Source organism: Macrosteles quadrilineatus, unplaced genomic scaffold (assembly GCF_028750875.1).
Source record: "Macrosteles quadrilineatus isolate MER2022 unplaced genomic scaffold, UCM_ALF_1.0 Scaffold_1__1_contigs__length_201487025, whole genome shotgun sequence".
Taxonomy (NCBI): Eukaryota; Metazoa; Arthropoda; class Insecta; order Hemiptera; family Cicadellidae; genus Macrosteles; species Macrosteles quadrilineatus.
Window position 1 is genome coordinate 144488766 of NW_026542594.1, and position 17256 is coordinate 144506021.

Sequence of the window (17256 nt, forward strand, 5' to 3'; positions counted from 1 at the left end):
GTACACTGTGCACCGCTGAAGTTGAGGGCACAGAATGATATTCTCTAGGGATAAATATTAAGTGTTTAAAGGCTTTCCTGTTAAATTTATAATGTTTTGTAGTTTTCTTACGTTTCTTTTATGTATTTATTTATTTGTTAAAAGTTAACTTTTATATACATTGTAATTTGATAAAAAACTTCTATGTAACCTATTGTACCTACTGTAAATATTAGAATAACTATGCTACACAATGTAATAATTGTCAAAAGCTATGAATAAAATAATAAAATAAGACATTGTGTTATGTTTATCTGAATCCATGTTCTGGCCAGTAAGTTGTAATATATTTTTTTTTTAAGAGGTTGGCGGCCTCTTTTAACCTTGCATTTGCCCGTCCACATAGACTAAGCGCCCGTGCGTGGATCGTTAACAGCAAAGCAAGGAGTGAGCCGGTACAGTACAAAGGTGAACTGTACTGATAAAATGTTATCGGCAGTGACCAGGATCTGAACCCACGACATCGCTGCCTTGGGCCCGAAGTCCGCGACGCTACCGACTGAGCCACCGACTCACTAAATACTGAATACTAAATATTTTAAATACAGTATAATATAACTAAATCAAATTCTCTTTGTTTTTAAATTGATTTTTCCATCCAAATATTGATTTGATCAGCTATTTGATTTAATTTGATAATATCACCAACTGATTATGACTAAATTGTTTCCAGGCAATTGATGATGATTCAAATCAGACAGCACAAATGACAGCTGCTCACATGGATTGGCCCCAAGGAACTTTCGCTTCCAAGGTAAGTTGTTGTCATTCTCTGTCTTCATATTTTAGCTCGTGCCTCTTATTTTTTCTTTCATGTGTCTTATAAAACTTAAAATACATCAATATGCCAACTATAATGATGGGACTGTTCTCAAGATTCGAGGTATTTTATTCTCATTATCTTCTTTCATATTCTCAAGAACTCCTAATCACCAAATTGTATAGGCTAATTAGTAGCTTTTTTACTAATTAATAGTAAACGACTGTTCACACCGGCGGCGCAGCCAGGCGTATTACCACGTTTTTGGAATACATTGCTGACGTAGCTCTAATGTTATTTAAATCAGGGCGTTCACATTAGCATAGCTTGCATTGTCGAATACGTGCATGCACACTAACGTCCTGGGCTGTCCCCGTCACCCTCAAACCTGTAATATGATCTAAACTTTTCAACATTATTCGTAAAGCCGGTATTACACAGTTTTTCATATATCTGTTATCAAATATATGATGATATTATAGGTATGATGAACAATTATTGCGTGAAAATTACAAATTTGTTTTGCCATTTAAACTGTCATATTAATTTGATAACATTGTTGTTTCAAAATGGATAAATAACAATTGTTTGCTTTCAGTGCTGGTTTAAGCTCTATAATGACTGATTGTCTACTTTTACGTAAAAACCTAGAAATCAAATAAATAAAAGAACTAATAAAAAAATACTTAAAAGAAACGGGAGAAAATTACAAAACATTATACATTTAATAGGAAAGCCTTTAAATATTCAATACTTATCCCACAGCACAGTGTACTCATTGTGGGTTAGACCGTAGCGATTTTGTGGGTAGCCAGACGTGAGCAGTTGTTGTGAAATCAAAGCCATCACTATTGTAAGAACCAAACACCCCCGCTGCAGCAAACCTGACGACTGAGCAAATTTCTATTTGCCTGGATTGATTTTAAATTAATCTAATAAATTAAAATTTATGTTTAACGAGTACCTAAGTTAGCTGCTACAAGGAAACTAATACAGTGTGTTTTTTATTAAAATATCAATAGCTTAGTATGAAATAAATAAATCTGCCAAGTTTGATCAAAATATATCCATAAACAAGCCAACTACAACATTTTACAATATTCTCAACATGGGAATTTTAAATTAAGAATTTTTTGAATTTTCTCCGTAACCAATCACCGTACAAAAACACTTTGATATACTAAATTATTTGTTTTTTCAAGCTTTTTAAAAAGGTCTGGAGAAAAATTGATAAATGTTGTGTTTTAAGGGTAAAAAATTAGAAAAACCTATTTTTACCCTATAAACCCCGTTCCCATGTTCTGATCATGCTGGTTCGCGAAGTCATTCAGGTTTATCCCGCCTTACACCTACAAACCAATTTATCAAAATCGGACAAAAATTACTCAAGTTATCGTCTGGACGGACACATATCTATATAATTAATACGCTACATGAAACTTTGTCGGTTGAACTCCTCCACCATATCTTAACCGATTTTATCCATTGACGTCTCATTGGAAAAAGAGTGTCGCGTAGATTTGCAAACTGGCCTTACATTTTTGAAAAAGTCCCTTGGGCTCTGTCCCAGTGGCTTTGAAAGTTCCCATGTTATCCTTATGAAGAACATAATTGTTTACATTTTGATCAGCTGTATAATTTAATTGCTGTTATTATTTTTCAATTCAATGAAACACATTGAGTACATTTATTTACTATTTGAGATTTGTGTAAACATAACCCCCAAGACGGATCGTGTTAGTATGGTTGTATCTTATATTTGTGTAGATTTATCGTTGTTTTGTGTCGCTGTCACTGATCGTGTTAGCATGATTGTAACTTAAATTTGCGCATTTTTCGTTGTTCTGTGTAGCTATAATTGGTTTATTTGTTGTGTTTTCTTTTAAATGCCTCCGACGCGACGACAACGAAACATAGACAGCAGGCGTAATCGTGAGAACGACCGCAGCTACAGAACAGTGTCGCGTAATAGGCTCAACTCATCACAGTCAGCACCTGACCTTGGAGAATCTCAACTATTAGGTTACAAAATGCGCCCTGACACTACTCCAAAACGATTTTTCTTTCTCAATTGGCCCTCTATCAATGACCTGTGTTGCTTGTCCAGCAAGGTATTTTGAGAAGGAGAAAACCGGCCGGAATGCTTTAGGCTTATCAATAACGAAGATAAACATGGACAACCTTATACGGCTATAAGTCAGGAAATGTTTGTGGAAAACGTTAAAGTTAAAAAGCAATACCAGGTTATGAAATATGATACAATATTTACAGGAAATGTTGATTACTGTTATATACATCGTGAGTATCTCCATTAGTTACACAATGGTAATCTTTATGTTGACTCTTTTAAACTTATTGTAAATATGACTGTTATTCGTTTTGAAATAACCCCTGTAATACTTTGCAATTGCTTGAATTCGAGCAACATGTACACTAGTATCTATATATATATAAAAGGCAAAGCCCTCACTGACTGACTGACTCACTCACTCACTCACTCACTCACTCACTCACTCACTCACTCACTCACTCACTCACTCACTCACTCACTCACTCATCACTAATTCTCCCACTTACCTAGGAGGCTGAAATTTGGTACACTGATTCTTTAGGCATTAAATAGCAAAACTAAGCTGTTTTTATTCTGATCGGACTCTCGGGCTCCGCCCCAGTGGCTCTGGAGTTTCCCATGTTAACCTTATGAGTACTCATATTTAAATGGAATTAATTAATCTTAACAGCTGTTTCAATAAAACAATTTGGTTCTGTTCTATGATGTTCAATAGCATTAAAGTTACAAGGATTACCAACAGGGTGCAGCACTATTATTTCTTTTACATTTATGACAACAGCTAATTTGCAACCAAAAGGTGAGTGAGCGTAGCGAATGAACTTCAACCTGGAGGCGAGTTAGCGTAGCGTACGAGCTAACCTGAAGGCAAGTGAGCGCAGCAAACGAGCTCCAACCTAAAAGTGAGTGAGCGTAGCGAACAAACTTCAACCAGGACGTGATTGAGCCATGCAAACGAGCTCACTTATGAAGTGGGGCAAAGCCCGCGGGTACAGCTAGTCTATATATAAAGCCAAAAGTACCCATGAACTTTTGAGAAAACTACAAGTCACACCCCCGTAAACCATATACTTAAAATGTTGCTCATGACGAGAAACCTTGCACAAAACTATCCATTATTTCATAAATTGCCCTTTAAGGTCGTAATTCCTTTCTGAAGGGAACTTTCTATATATCTAATGTTAAAAATACCTCTGTTTTATAATGCGGGTTGAAAAGTAGCAAATTGGCAAATATTAAATGGTAAAGAAGGAGAGAGCAAAAAGAGGTTATGACTCACCCTACATACTGAAATCAAGTGGGGTGAACTCAATCCTCTTCTAGCTAGAGTAGAATATCCTCAAATTGTTTTTTAGTGCTCATGAAAGGCAGGTATTAGACAGGATTATGGAGTATGTGTGTGCAGTGGAATTGCCAAGAAATAAAGTTTGAAATACTAAACAAACCGCCCACCAAAACTGAAAGTTTTCTTTCTTCTCAAAAGGTAATTAAAATTCATGAGCTTGCACAAAAAAAAACTACTTCCTTTTTTTGTTTTAAAAATGCAATTAAAATTTCTTCTCAATGGAAAAAGTCTTCTCTTCTTCAAATAAATAAAATAACATTTTGTAAAAATCTTCAAGTGCTTGAAACTAAAAGTAAAAAACAAAAAAATCTCTTCTTGAAAACAAAACTTGTGATTTGACTTATTCTTTGGGTAGTGGACACAATTTAACCACTGGTCGTGTTAATTGTCCAGAAGAAGTTCGTAACGTTACAACTCTAACTGTATGGTCTTTTCCTGGATGTACAGCAACAATTCGTCCAGTAGGCCAGTAAAGAGGAGGTAGGTTTGGATCCTTTATGAAAACAAGGTCTCCTACTTGAAGATTTTGAATGTGTTGAGTCCACTTCCCGCGCTGTTGGAGATTATGTAAATATTCCGAGCTCCATCTCCGCCAAAAATGTTGAGTTACTTGTTGGACAAGTTGCCATCTAGTCAATCTATTGAGTTTAATATCTGTCACATCTGGTGAAGGTACTGCATTTAACGCTTCACCAATCAAGAAATGCCCTGGAGTGAGGACATTATTTTCATTTGGATCAGGTGATAGTGGGGAAAGAGGTCTCGAGTTCATCACTGCCTCTACTTCAGCAAACAAGGTAGAAAGTTCTTCGAACGTGAAGATTTGGATGCCTATTACTCGTCTGAGATGATATTTTGCCGACTTTACCGCGGCCTCCCAGATTCCTCCAAAGTGTGGAGCCGAAGGAGGATTAAAGTGCCATTGTACTCCTTTATCAGTCAAACTCTTTTGAATAACCTCTGAAACAGGTGATTTAGATAGAAGCTTGTGCATTTCGGTAAGGTCTTTAGCAGCGGCAACAAAGTTAGTACCCATATCACTGTAAACATCATGTGGAAGACCTCGACGAGCAGTGAATCTTGAAAATGAAGCCAAAAAATCCTTTGCGGAAAGACTGGAAACTGCCTCTAAGTGCACGGCCTTGGTTGACATACAAATGTAAATGCATAAATATGATTTTGTAAGCTGCGATTTTCTTAGAGCATTTGATTTGGTTTGAAAGGGACCTGCAAAATCTATCCCACATGACAGAAAGGGACGGCTACATTGTAGACGAACAGCGGGCAAGTCAGACATGAAAGGTTGCGGGAGTGAGGCTCGAAATCTTGTACACTGGACACATTTTGACAATCGTTTCCTGATAGTATTTCGAGCAGAACAAATCCAAAATTCCTTTGAAAGAATGGATTGCAAGAGCTTAGGCCCTGCATGCAAATAAACCTTGTGATAACTGTCTATTATAAGAGCGGTCAGATGTCCTTCTTTTGGAAGAAGTGACGGGTGTTTGTTCTGAAACGCTAAAGTTGAGTGCCGTAGTCTACCGCCCACCCTGATAACTCCATCTTCATCAAGAAATGGGTCTAGGCGAAGAATTCCATGTGATTTGGCTAAGCCCTTGGTCTGTAGAGAAATTAAATCAGAGGGAAAATACTTCTGTTGGATGTTCTTGATCCAAATAATTAATGCATCATTTAGTTCACTAACAGTTAACAATCCCTTAAGTTTTTTAGACTTGCAATTCTGGTAGAATCGTAAACACCAAGCAGTAATTCGTTTTAACTGTGAAAGCGATGAAAATCGTTCTAGAACAGTGAGATCAACAGTAGGTTCCTCTGTGGTCTAAGCACACAAAACTTTACGAAGTTCTGGGGCATCCTCTTGGGTCTTGTTCACAATATCTTGCGGAGGCCAGAGTTCTGAAGCCGTTAAAAGCCAAGGTGGTCCGCTCCACCAGAAAGGATGATGGATGATTTCATGAGGAAATATACCCCTTGATGCACAATCAGCAGGGTTAGACTCGCCAGGAGCATGGAACCATAAAGTAGGACTGGTGCTTTCTTGAATTAAAGATACCCGATTCGCCACAAAAGTTTTCAAAAGATGAGGCGAGGTATGGATCCAATTAAGAACAACAGTAGAATCTGTCCAGGCATACGTTTTCCACTTTAAATTCGGAATTTGCATCAAAAATGATTTGCAGAAATCTAACAATTTGGTTAACAGTACAGCTCCGCACAATTCCAATCGTGGAATGGAAATCCTCTTCAAAGGGGAAACCCGAGACTTTGCAATGACCAGATGTGTTGAAACCGAAGAGTCGTTATGTGTAACACGAAAGTAGACTGCTCCAGCAAATCCTTTGTCTGATGCATCACAGAAGCCATGGACTTGAAGATCGGTGAAGGTCTTCGGTAAAACAAGTCGTGGAATAAATATTTCTTTCAAACATGAAAATTCTTGTGCAAAGCGGGTCCACTGACATTGTATCTCATGGCTAGGAAGATCATCCCAGTTAAGACCTTCTGTCCAAAGTTGTTGGATTAACTGTTTTGCCCACAATACCACAGGGGTCAGCCAGCCTAAAGGGTCAAAAATGCGTGATATTTGAGATAAAATATTTCGTTTGGTTGGAGGACAATCCATAGTATCAACATTGTACGTAAACACATCCAGAGAGGGAAGCCATTGTAAGCCAAGAATTTTTTTTACAGAATGTTGGTCGACATCGAATGACATTGGTTTGTCTTGACAATCAACAGGAATGTCTGATAAAAATTCTGAGTTGTTACTACTCCATTTCTTTAACTCAAAACCTCCTTTGGCAAAAATATGTTCAAGTTCTGATTTTATACATTTAGCTGTTTGTAGGTCGGAGGTACCAGTTACTAGGTCATCAACAAACATGTCATTGCATATGACTTGTGACGCAAGAGGATAATTTGACCCTTCATCATTAGCAAGTTGCAAAACTGTGCGCATGGCAAGGTAAGGCGAACATGAAAGTCCATAAGTGACAGTTTGCAAAGCATATTTGTTTACAGGCTTATCGAGGGATGATCGCCATAAAATTACTTGGTAAGGTTGATGTTCATGATGTACTAAAATCTGGCGGTACATCTTGCAGATATCAGCAGTGAAGACTATCTCATGAAAGCGAAAGCGACAAATAATATCAGTTATGTCCTTTTGGAGCTTAGGTCCGACATGAAGGACGTCATTAAGTGATTTCCCGTTTGAGGATTGAGCCGATCCATCGAAAACTGTTCTGAATTTATTAGGCTGTGTTTCATCTTTAAAAATACCATGATGTGGGATGAAGTATTTAGAAGATGTGTCATCGGGAGATAACAGTGTCATATGTCCCAAAGTTTCATACTCTGTCATGAATTTACAATAGACTGAAGTTAAATCTGAAGATTTGTGAAGTTTCCGTTCCAAAGAATATAGTCTACGCAGAGCAGGTTGAAATGATTCTCCTAAAGTAGGCGGGTCTTCTTTAAAGGGCAGTTTGACAACATACCGTCCGCTACTGTCACGGGTATGGGTTTGCTGAAAATGATCTTCACAAAATTGATCATCAGGGCTTAACGCTGGTTTTGAAGGAGTTTCTTCCGTTTCCCAAAACTTCCTTAAACTTTCATCAAGTGTTGATTGTGATGCAAGAAGACATAAGTTGGACATGACAGGCGATGCGCTTGACGGGTTGAAATGTTCAAAATACTTTGAATCAACTGAGCCTAACAAAACCCATCCAAAAATACTGTGAAATGCAGAGGGTAAACCATCAGCAATAAAAAGTTTTCCTCCATCAAAAACTTGGGGGAAAATATCAGCGCCAAGCAAAAATTCAATTGGCGAAATGTTGTCAAAGTTGTTATCCGCTAACTGGATGTGATGAAAATGTTCTCGAACACATGACTTCAGCTTACGAGAAGGAAGATGATTTGTGATACGATTAAGTACAACAGCAGTAGTGACTACTTCAAGGTCATCACTATGAGGTGATTTCAAAACGCACTTTACAACTCCTTTAGGTTTTGAAATGGGCACCTGGGACAAACCAGTGATTGGTACATTGTACTTGATGCGAGGCAAACAAAGTTTTTGAACGCATGTTTCAGAAATGCATGATATTTGTGAACCTGGATCAATTAGACCTCTAATTTTAACAAATTGTCCAGCTACATTCTGAGCTAAAAGTTGAACAGTGCCCAACAATACATAAGACAAGGTTTCAGTAGACATAACAATTTGAGACGTACAACTGGTTTTGATTTCATTGTCTTGAGTGACAACCTCACCAGCAGAGCTTCTAGGCCTATGTACAGAAGAAAGTTGAGACTCGGGAGTAGTATCCACATGTACCAAAGTGTGATGCCGCTGTGCGCATTTACGACAACTTGATTTTGAACGACATTGTTTATGCATATGTTGACTAGATAAGCAATTAAAACAAGCTTCCTTGGATCTAACAAACTCACGCCTCTGCACTGAGTTCAGTTTTAAAAAGGTCGGACATTTGTAAAGGTTGTGCATATCCGAACAATAAAGGCAAGTAGGTTTATTCCCAGAAGTGTCAAAAGCGGATAAAAATGCTTGCCGGGACGACTCTGCCCTTTTAGGCTGTAGTCTCGATATTTGACTAGATTTTGGCAAATATTTGTCACTAAGCTTATAGGCTACATTAGGCTTAGTAATAGATGACTCACTAGCTATTTCTACTGCATGGCAGTGATTGTTCAAAAATTCTAACAGTTTATCAAAGGTTGGCAGATCTGTTTTGGGACAACTTTCTTCAAACAATTGGCGGGATCTCTTATCTAACTTTCTCAAAGTCAAATGAACTAAAATAAAATCATCAATGTTGTCTGATTTCAAGTTCTTAAGTGCTAGCCTATTTTCAGATACTGTGTCGATCATATGGCGCAAAGCGTTAGGGTTCTCACTAGTGAGACATGGTAAATTCAGCACTTCATCAATGTAAAAATTGGCAAGTACACGCTTGTTGTCATACCTGTCCAAAAGTTTCTTCCAAATGATTGAATAGTTATCATTAGTTACAGGCAACGTTCTAGCTAATGAAAGAGCCTCATTTTTTGTGGAGGACAATAAATAATGAAATTTCTGAATATTTGAAAGTCCACTTTGGTCGTGGATAAGAGATAAAAAGATGTCTTTAAAACCTGGCCAATCCCGCAAAGTACCATCAAAAACTGGCAGACTTATTCTCGGTAAATTCAAATAGTGAACTGAAGTCGAAACCGCTGGCTCCGGTTCAGGAGTGTTTGGATTGAAGCCTAGTTTACTTTTCACTGACAAAATTGCATAGTATTTCTCATCAATACCTTCAAGTGATTTTTGCAACTCATTTACGTCAACAGTTATCTCAGCAAGTTTACTTAACTTAATTATTTCATTAATGCACTTGGAGTAGGCTTCATAATGTGAGTCAAGGTTATGTAGCCTAACCTCAAATGTAGAGAAATTTGGCGATTCTTGGCTTAAATCTACTTCTTGGCTTAGCGTGTAAACAGTATCTATTTTTTTGCTCAAGTTTTCCTTTTTAAAACAAAGGACATCAATTTGAGATTTCAATTCAAGTTTGGCCTTTTCTGAAATAGGCATTTTGCAGACAAATTGTGTGGGTAGCCAACAGGTTCACAAGAAAAATTCAAGTTAGGTTAAGAAATAACTTAGGCCTATCAGACGTAAGCCCGATATAAATATGTGTTAAAACATTAGGCTATAGGCTAGGCCTATGTTCATCTTTGAAAATCCAAAAATAAACTTTAAACAGGCACTAGGCCTAATTCAAGGCAAAGTAGACACTTCTTCATATAGGCTAGGCTAGGCCTATGTTTAGCCAAAACTCAATAAAAAAGCTAAAATGCAGGAAATATCAATTGGATATGTTTAGCAGCATCTTCAATTGGCATTAAATCACAAGTTGAATCTTCGTTAGGCTAGGCCTAGTTAACAGGTAAACCAAAAGTTGTAACTTACCATAAGATGGGTGTATGGTAGGCCTAATAAGGCTAATAAGACTCATTACAGTAATGTCAAATCCAGTTAATATTTGCAATATATGTAAGCAAATTAGGCCTATGCTTCTTCAATTGTGTTTATAAGATGATTGTAGATCAAAATTAAATAAAATTCCAACTTCTTTCAAGTCCAAAAACTCCACTTCCAAAGATGTACTTATTTGTTTGTATTACTGTATTCTATTTCTGTTTATTTCAGCTTAACTTAACCAATCAATAATTGAATTAATACTTATGAAGTTACACGGGGTGAAGCCGGTGGGTAACAGCTAGTGTATACATATATAAAAATTTGAACGGATGGTGTTTTTGGCGTCTCTGGACATCAAAATGAAAAAGTAAATCGGTCCCGGGCCTAGGTCTTACTATGAGACCTATGGTAACAGCTACTTCCCTATAAAAAAAGCAGGTAAAAAGCAGTGGCAGCACACCGGCTACGTTGCTGCCAAATGTAGCTGCGGTGTGAACAGTGCACGGGCGACGTAATAATACACCGAATATGTCTGCAGACGTCTGGCTACGCTGGTGTGAACAGGCCTTAAGATGAGTATGGAGAGTCTGCCACATCCAAGAATCACGAGAATTATTTCGAGACCCCAATTTTGTAGGAGAAGCCAAGAGCAGAAGGCTCTGGTGGGTTGGGCATACCTTGAGGAGAAATGAGGAGAGCTTACTGAAGATGTTACTAAGGGGAGATCTGAGAGGAAAGACACCAGTAGGAAGACCAAAGGCCAGGTGGTGGGGTCAAGTCCGGAAAGTTACATGGATACCATGAGACTTGTAGATTCGGGGAATCAAGAGAATTGGGGACAACGTGTTATAAGTTCCAGCTTGGGTACAAGTGGCCAGTAAAGTAGTATGTATTAGTAGTTTTTGTGTCACACAGTGGCGGCTAGTGACCATTTATTTGAGAGGTTCACAGGCCTTGTGGAAGGGAAAATGCTGACGTAATGGGGGTAGTATGGGTTATAAATATGACTTTTCTGACTCTTCGTAGCAGTTCATTGCTGCCAAATATTTTTGTTATTAAAAAATTATCATTAAATAAACCTTTCTGAGGCAATATTACACAATTTTGCTGTTTTTTTTTAGAAATTGAATACATTTTTTAGGTAATTATTACATATTATATCCCATAAGATTGCAAAAACACCTTAACTCAAAATTGTAATATAGTTTCGGAGTTGGCCTACACTACTCTCTTTAATAAAAACTTTTCTTCGAATAGTACATTTCCAAACAATATTTGTTTTACATTTTCAATGGTATATTTCTGTATACTACACACTATAAAATTGAAATATTACTGAACACTACTCTCTTTAATAAAAACTTTTCTTCGAATAATAAATTTCCAAACAATATTTGTTTTACATTTTCAATGGTATAATTCCTTATACTACACACTATAATATTGAAATATTACTGAACACCATAATTATTAAAAAATCAGACACCTACTGACACTGACTGAGGTAGTGTAGTGAGTGACACAGTGAACTGGTGAAGTAAAGTAACAGATCATCAAGTGACTAATACATGTCACGTTTGCATCTATCGGCCAATGAGAGCACTCGGAGTTACTTCTAAGGCAGCTCCCTATAAGCTTTGCAAGGATTGCGACCTCCCCTCTACCGGATTGAAATTGACCCGTCCATTTGTATGGCAAGGCAGGAGCTGACAGCCGGCAGCTCAGCTCTGAGTGTTTGTGCTTACTGCCACACTCAGATTGCAGGCTCTACAGTTACGCCGACGTATTTTGTTTTGGTGTTTCTTGTTAAAACTTACTAATTAATAGACCATGATATACTGAGGTGTTATCATTATTGTTTGTTTGTGCTCTATTTCATTGGGGGTTCACAAGCTTAGTGTCACACAAGGTGTCTCATATTTGTTTTTGGCTGAGAGCCTCACATGGAGCTAGACCAACCCTGTTTGTAAGTAACTTAAACTCTTCTCTTTTGCCTAGGTGGAGAAAACAAATGGAGATGTGACAATAACTAGAGAAATTGATGGAGGACTGGAAACTATCAAAATAAAACTTCCAGCTGTCATCAGCGCCGATCTACGTCTCAATGAGCCTCGATATGCAACATTGCCTAACATCATGGTAAACACAAAGATATAGGTCCTACCTCTAATACTTATACCATCAGATATGTTATCTGGCTTCCAGAGACCTACAAAAGTTTAAATTCAATTTACACATACTTTCCCTGAAAAGCCTGACCTCATTTAATAGCAAGTCCATTTACGTTTTGAGCAAGAATAGGAACTCTCTTATTACCTATGAAATAGTCTCAAAAGTCTATATATTTATGTTACATTTTTTATATATAAATAAAATAAATGTATATATATATTTTAGGGGTCTACAGAAAGTTTAAGGTCGGTACAGTTCGGTTACAGTACAATATTTTGTACCTCGGTTCTCGCTACAAAATTGATACGGTACGCGGCTACCTGTATTTTGTTTTTTTTTCTTCTCAGAAAATTGTATTTAAACCATTATTTTAAATTTTAATAGGCTACTTTGACATTACCATGAAAATGGATAGTATCCTACAGTCATGGTTTTCTAACAACAATGACTGTACCGGTACCACACATTATTAAAACCTTTTACTCCCAAGAGGATTATGTCAAGAAAAAAACACAGTTAAGATAAAGGCTTTACCTTAACTTAGCTTTACTCTGAATGGCCATGAATCAAGAATCAATAATTTATTTGACCATTCTACAAATACATGACATCAGTTTTGTCATAAAAAATTACAAAATGTTGTAAAAATACATATATTAATAATATTGTTAAGTAGTATTAAGTAGTCTACAACAAATAAATTACAAGGTACATGTTACATGATAAAGTGGTTTTAAAATTAGGATAATAATTTTTAGGAATAAACATGTTTGACGCAAAAATTAAACAAGATAATTTCACACAACTGGTAAATTATTTCCAATCAACACAATGTCTAGCTGTTTTTTAAACTTAAAAAAACATATCAAAGCATTCAGTACGAAGACGGGGTAACTATGAAGAAAGGGTAGCTGGCAACTACCAGTTGAGCTGTTCACATCATAGATTTATAATAACACTGGATCGCTGACTCCGTACAACACTGAGTTGGCACGCTCCCAACAACCAACACCACTGTAAGGGGTCCGCGATCCACCGATAGCATTGAGATGCCGGCGAATTCTCGTCTTTACCTGTTGTTTTATTGGTTAAACACCTTGATTTTACTTCAAACCTTTATCACTATCGGTTTATCATAATACTGTATGTTTGTAAAAACATATTAGCCTATAGTAGGCCCTACATACAGGGTGTCCCGGAACTCTCACCAATATTTTAGGGCATTGATCCTGGGTAAGAAACGTACCTAAATATCATATTTAAATTGTCCGGAAGTCCTTAGTTACTCACACAGCCGCCATTTGGTTTTTTTCAGTTATTAATTTTTTTCTAAAGAATGGTTAAACATACAAAATGGAAACTTTGCACAAACATTTATGACAACTAGACAAAGCTGCAAAAAAATTATGAAGATTTTTCAAATTCATAAAACAAAATGGCGGCCATTTAAAATTTTCTTTCTTAAAAAACTCAAAAACCATTGATTTTACACAAATTTTAAATGGCCGCCATTTTGTTTTATGAATTTGAAAAATCTTCATAATTTTTTTGCAGCTTTGTCTAGTTGTCATAAATGTTTGTGCAAAGTTTCCATTTCGTATGTTTAACCATTCTTTAGAAAAAAATTAATAACTGAAAAAAACAAAATGGCGGCTGTGTGAGTAACTAAGGACTTCCGGACAGTTTAAATATGATATTTAGTTATGTTTCTTACCCAGGAGCAATGCCCTAAAATATTGGTAGAGAGTTCCGGGACACCCTGTATAATATATTTATAAGAAGCCATTCTTAAATTAATAATAAGTCTGTAAACAGTTAATATAGTTATTTTAAATAATTATTTTTATAGTAATGAACAATGTAATGTTCATTTGATGTTACTGTGTCATTTGCATTTGTGGTACCTAAAATAGAAGCTTGAACGTGTGGATCAAACTCAATGCAGTTAGAGCCGTCACTGCATTGAACGCTGTTCCTAAACATTTGTTTTCTTAGAGCCCATTTAAACTGTTACACATTAGGGTTGTTATTGCATCCTCCCATAGCTCTAATGCAAAAATAAAACCGTTCCAAATTATCTTGGGACAATTTGTATGCCAAAAAGTACTTAAAACCTTTATTGGTAAGTAGTATCGTGGTTAGGGCCATTAGAGTATCAATGTTGGTTATAAACCCCAGCACAAACGTTTTCCTGGTGTGTTTTAGAATAGGAACCCCATTTATTTTCAGATTGCAGAGAAAAATCTTTGCCACTTGTAAAACCTTACCTCTTAACAATTTATTTAAGGACTTGATTAGTTCTTTAAAGTTCTTTCCATATGGGTCTCTGCTGTTAAATAGTTTGGGTGCCGACCCATTGTAATACTGTAAAACCAAATTTCACAAAAACCCCTTAACTTTACAAAAAAATTTCAAGAGACAAAAATGTTAGTAAATTTTATGCATTGTTCAATGATACCTCATTTGTTAAGAATGGATAAATAATAACAGAGAAATGTGTTCTTTTTGTAATACATGATGACTTTTCTCCATTTAAACAATGCTAATACTCCTTTTACATTGTCTAAATACCTTTACAATCATCTGTTATACGTCAATCAGGAGTTTCAAAACATAACATCTGATTGAATCATTTGTTTTTGTTATTTATGAAAGTATTGTCGTCTGAACATTACTGCAAGTCTTTACTAGTTGCTTACAATTCTTACAACCTAGTTAAAGTCATTATTTATTGTGTTTTTACATTATTAAGTTGGCTGTTTAGTCCTGAATGTAAGCAAACACATCAGAGGAGTACTGTGATATGGACTGCTTTTTTGGAATGGCTCGTGGCAGTGCAAGAGGAGCGGCGAGATTGTACGCAGAACACTATCCGAACAGGCAATATCCTAACCAAAAGACATGTTCAGACATCAATACTTTTATTCAATCTCAATATTGAACTGGTGGCAATGTAGTATTTTTCATTGTAAGGCTATGAACAACTCTCTGATTGAAACCAATTTCAGAAAGCCAAGAAGAAGCCTATAAAGAAGGTAACAGCGAAGGAGCTGGGGGTGGACACGGGGGCCAGGATAGAGGTGGTCAGTGTGGAGGATCCTCCTGTGAGACAGGCTGGCTCTGTACTGCCTGACGTGGACACTCTGGTCACCAAGCTCAAAGAGGGCGGACATGTATAAACAGGCAAGTATCACATCCATCTCAAATAGTAATTGTTGAGTTTTGAATATTTTTTTGTTATTCTTGCAAAATAATTTCAGTTTTTGGCATAAGCTTGTAATTATTGTTATAATTTTCAAATATTGTTGTAAAATTTAAACTATTGTTGGAAATGCTTAATTAGCCTACTTTTGGGTTTTTAAATATTTTATTTTGTTAATCTGTTTATAGTCTGTCTATAATTTTTTTATATTCAATCTTTGATTTTGAATTTGCACATTACTACCCTCATAATAATAAGTTTTATAGGCTGATTTATATTTGTACTTAATAACTGACATTGTCAAACGCATCTTTTTTATCTTTGAAAACAAATAATCTTTACAAAAATCTACACTCAATATTTGGGTGCATTACACCTCATCCGAGTGCCACAACGTCCAATGATATAAGTCAGTGTCACGACGTCCAAAGTATAATTTTTGAGCTGTTTCACAATGCCCAATATAAAATATATGACTGTTGTTTGACGTCCAAATCTCACCATGTTTAAAAGTACAGTAACTGCAATAAACATAGTCTGTCTACACGCTCTGGACTTCATAAGATTGGTTGTCGTGAAACAACGCACTTTATACTTTTAAAAACTTAGCAGTTACACCATGTTCACAGCCGCTGCCAGTTGCACAACGTCCAATAGCTCAGCGCTGTCCCACGACGTCCAGAGCGCCTGCACACTGTGAGTACTGTTTTAACGTCTGTAGTGCATACTAACCTAACCTAACCAAACTTAACCTAATCTAACCGTGCTCCATATGCAGGAGCTCTGGACGTCATGCAACTGACAGCAGCTTTGGACGTGGTGCTACTGCTAAGTTTTTAAGAGTATAAAGTGCTGTGTTGCACCACGACCAATCCCATGACGTCCAAAGCTTGTAGAAAGACTGTGTTTTTTTGCAGTTACTGTACTTTTGGACATGATGAGATCTGGACGTCGTGCAACAGTCAAATAGTTTATATTGGATGTCGTGAGACAGCTCAAAAATTATATTTTGCACGTCGTGACACTGACTTACATCGTGCAACAATCCTGATAATTTGACAAACTCTATTTTATAATCCTAATCCAACATGCTCCTTTCTGTAATATGACACACTATATAATGTAATCTGACAAACTATGACTACTGAAGTAGGAAATGAGACGAGAGGAGAGATAACAGGTTCTCGTCTGTAACAGTCCAGATCCCCTATATAGTATACCAAATTCTGTTTACAAAATAATATCTGTTAATATCGGTAAGTTTGAGTTTTACTAAGCAATTAGTTATATTATAAGTACGAGTAAATTAGTCAAATTTTAGAGATTAGGCTAACTATAGTTTTCTTTTTTCAGATCAAAAGTAATGTGGTACTGCTGGTGGTTGAAGATGCCAACTTTAATAACATTTTTTAATATTTATTAGAAACTATGACATTTCATTGTAAACTAATAAAATGTGTCATTGATATATATTTTTGTTGTTATATTGTATTTATACTGGAAGTAAAATGGTACTTGTTATTACTTGTTGTCATCTTTTTACTTTCCTCTACTCTTACTAGAAGTTGTCCAGTGTTCGAAAACTCAACCAAAAATATGTAATGTACAGACTTCTCTATTTTTACCCCACGCTGTAAATAAAGCATGTGAT

General features: G+C 36.4%; 1 protein-coding gene across 4 annotated transcripts in view; it reads left to right on the forward strand.

Annotated features, from left to right (window-relative positions):
• Positions 1-17129, forward strand: part of LOC128986326 (electron transfer flavoprotein subunit beta-like) — a 38374-nt gene extending 21245 nt beyond the window's left edge. For 3 of the 4 annotated variants that reach the window (XM_054406662.1, XM_054406670.1, XM_054406650.1), the window contains 4 exons: positions 713-793; positions 12230-12370; positions 15412-15586; positions 16959-17129. In XM_054406662.1, coding sequence (XP_054262637.1) covers positions 713-793; positions 12230-12370; positions 15412-15582 — 393 coding nt within the window. In that variant the 3' untranslated portion in view covers positions 15583-15586; positions 16959-17129. Of the gene's footprint in view, positions 1-712; positions 794-12229; positions 12371-15411; positions 15587-16234; positions 16302-16958 lie in introns of all 4 variants that reach the window. The other variant, XR_008490116.1, reaches the window with a different exon arrangement.
• The last annotated feature ends 127 nt before the right edge of the window (positions 17130-17256 follow it).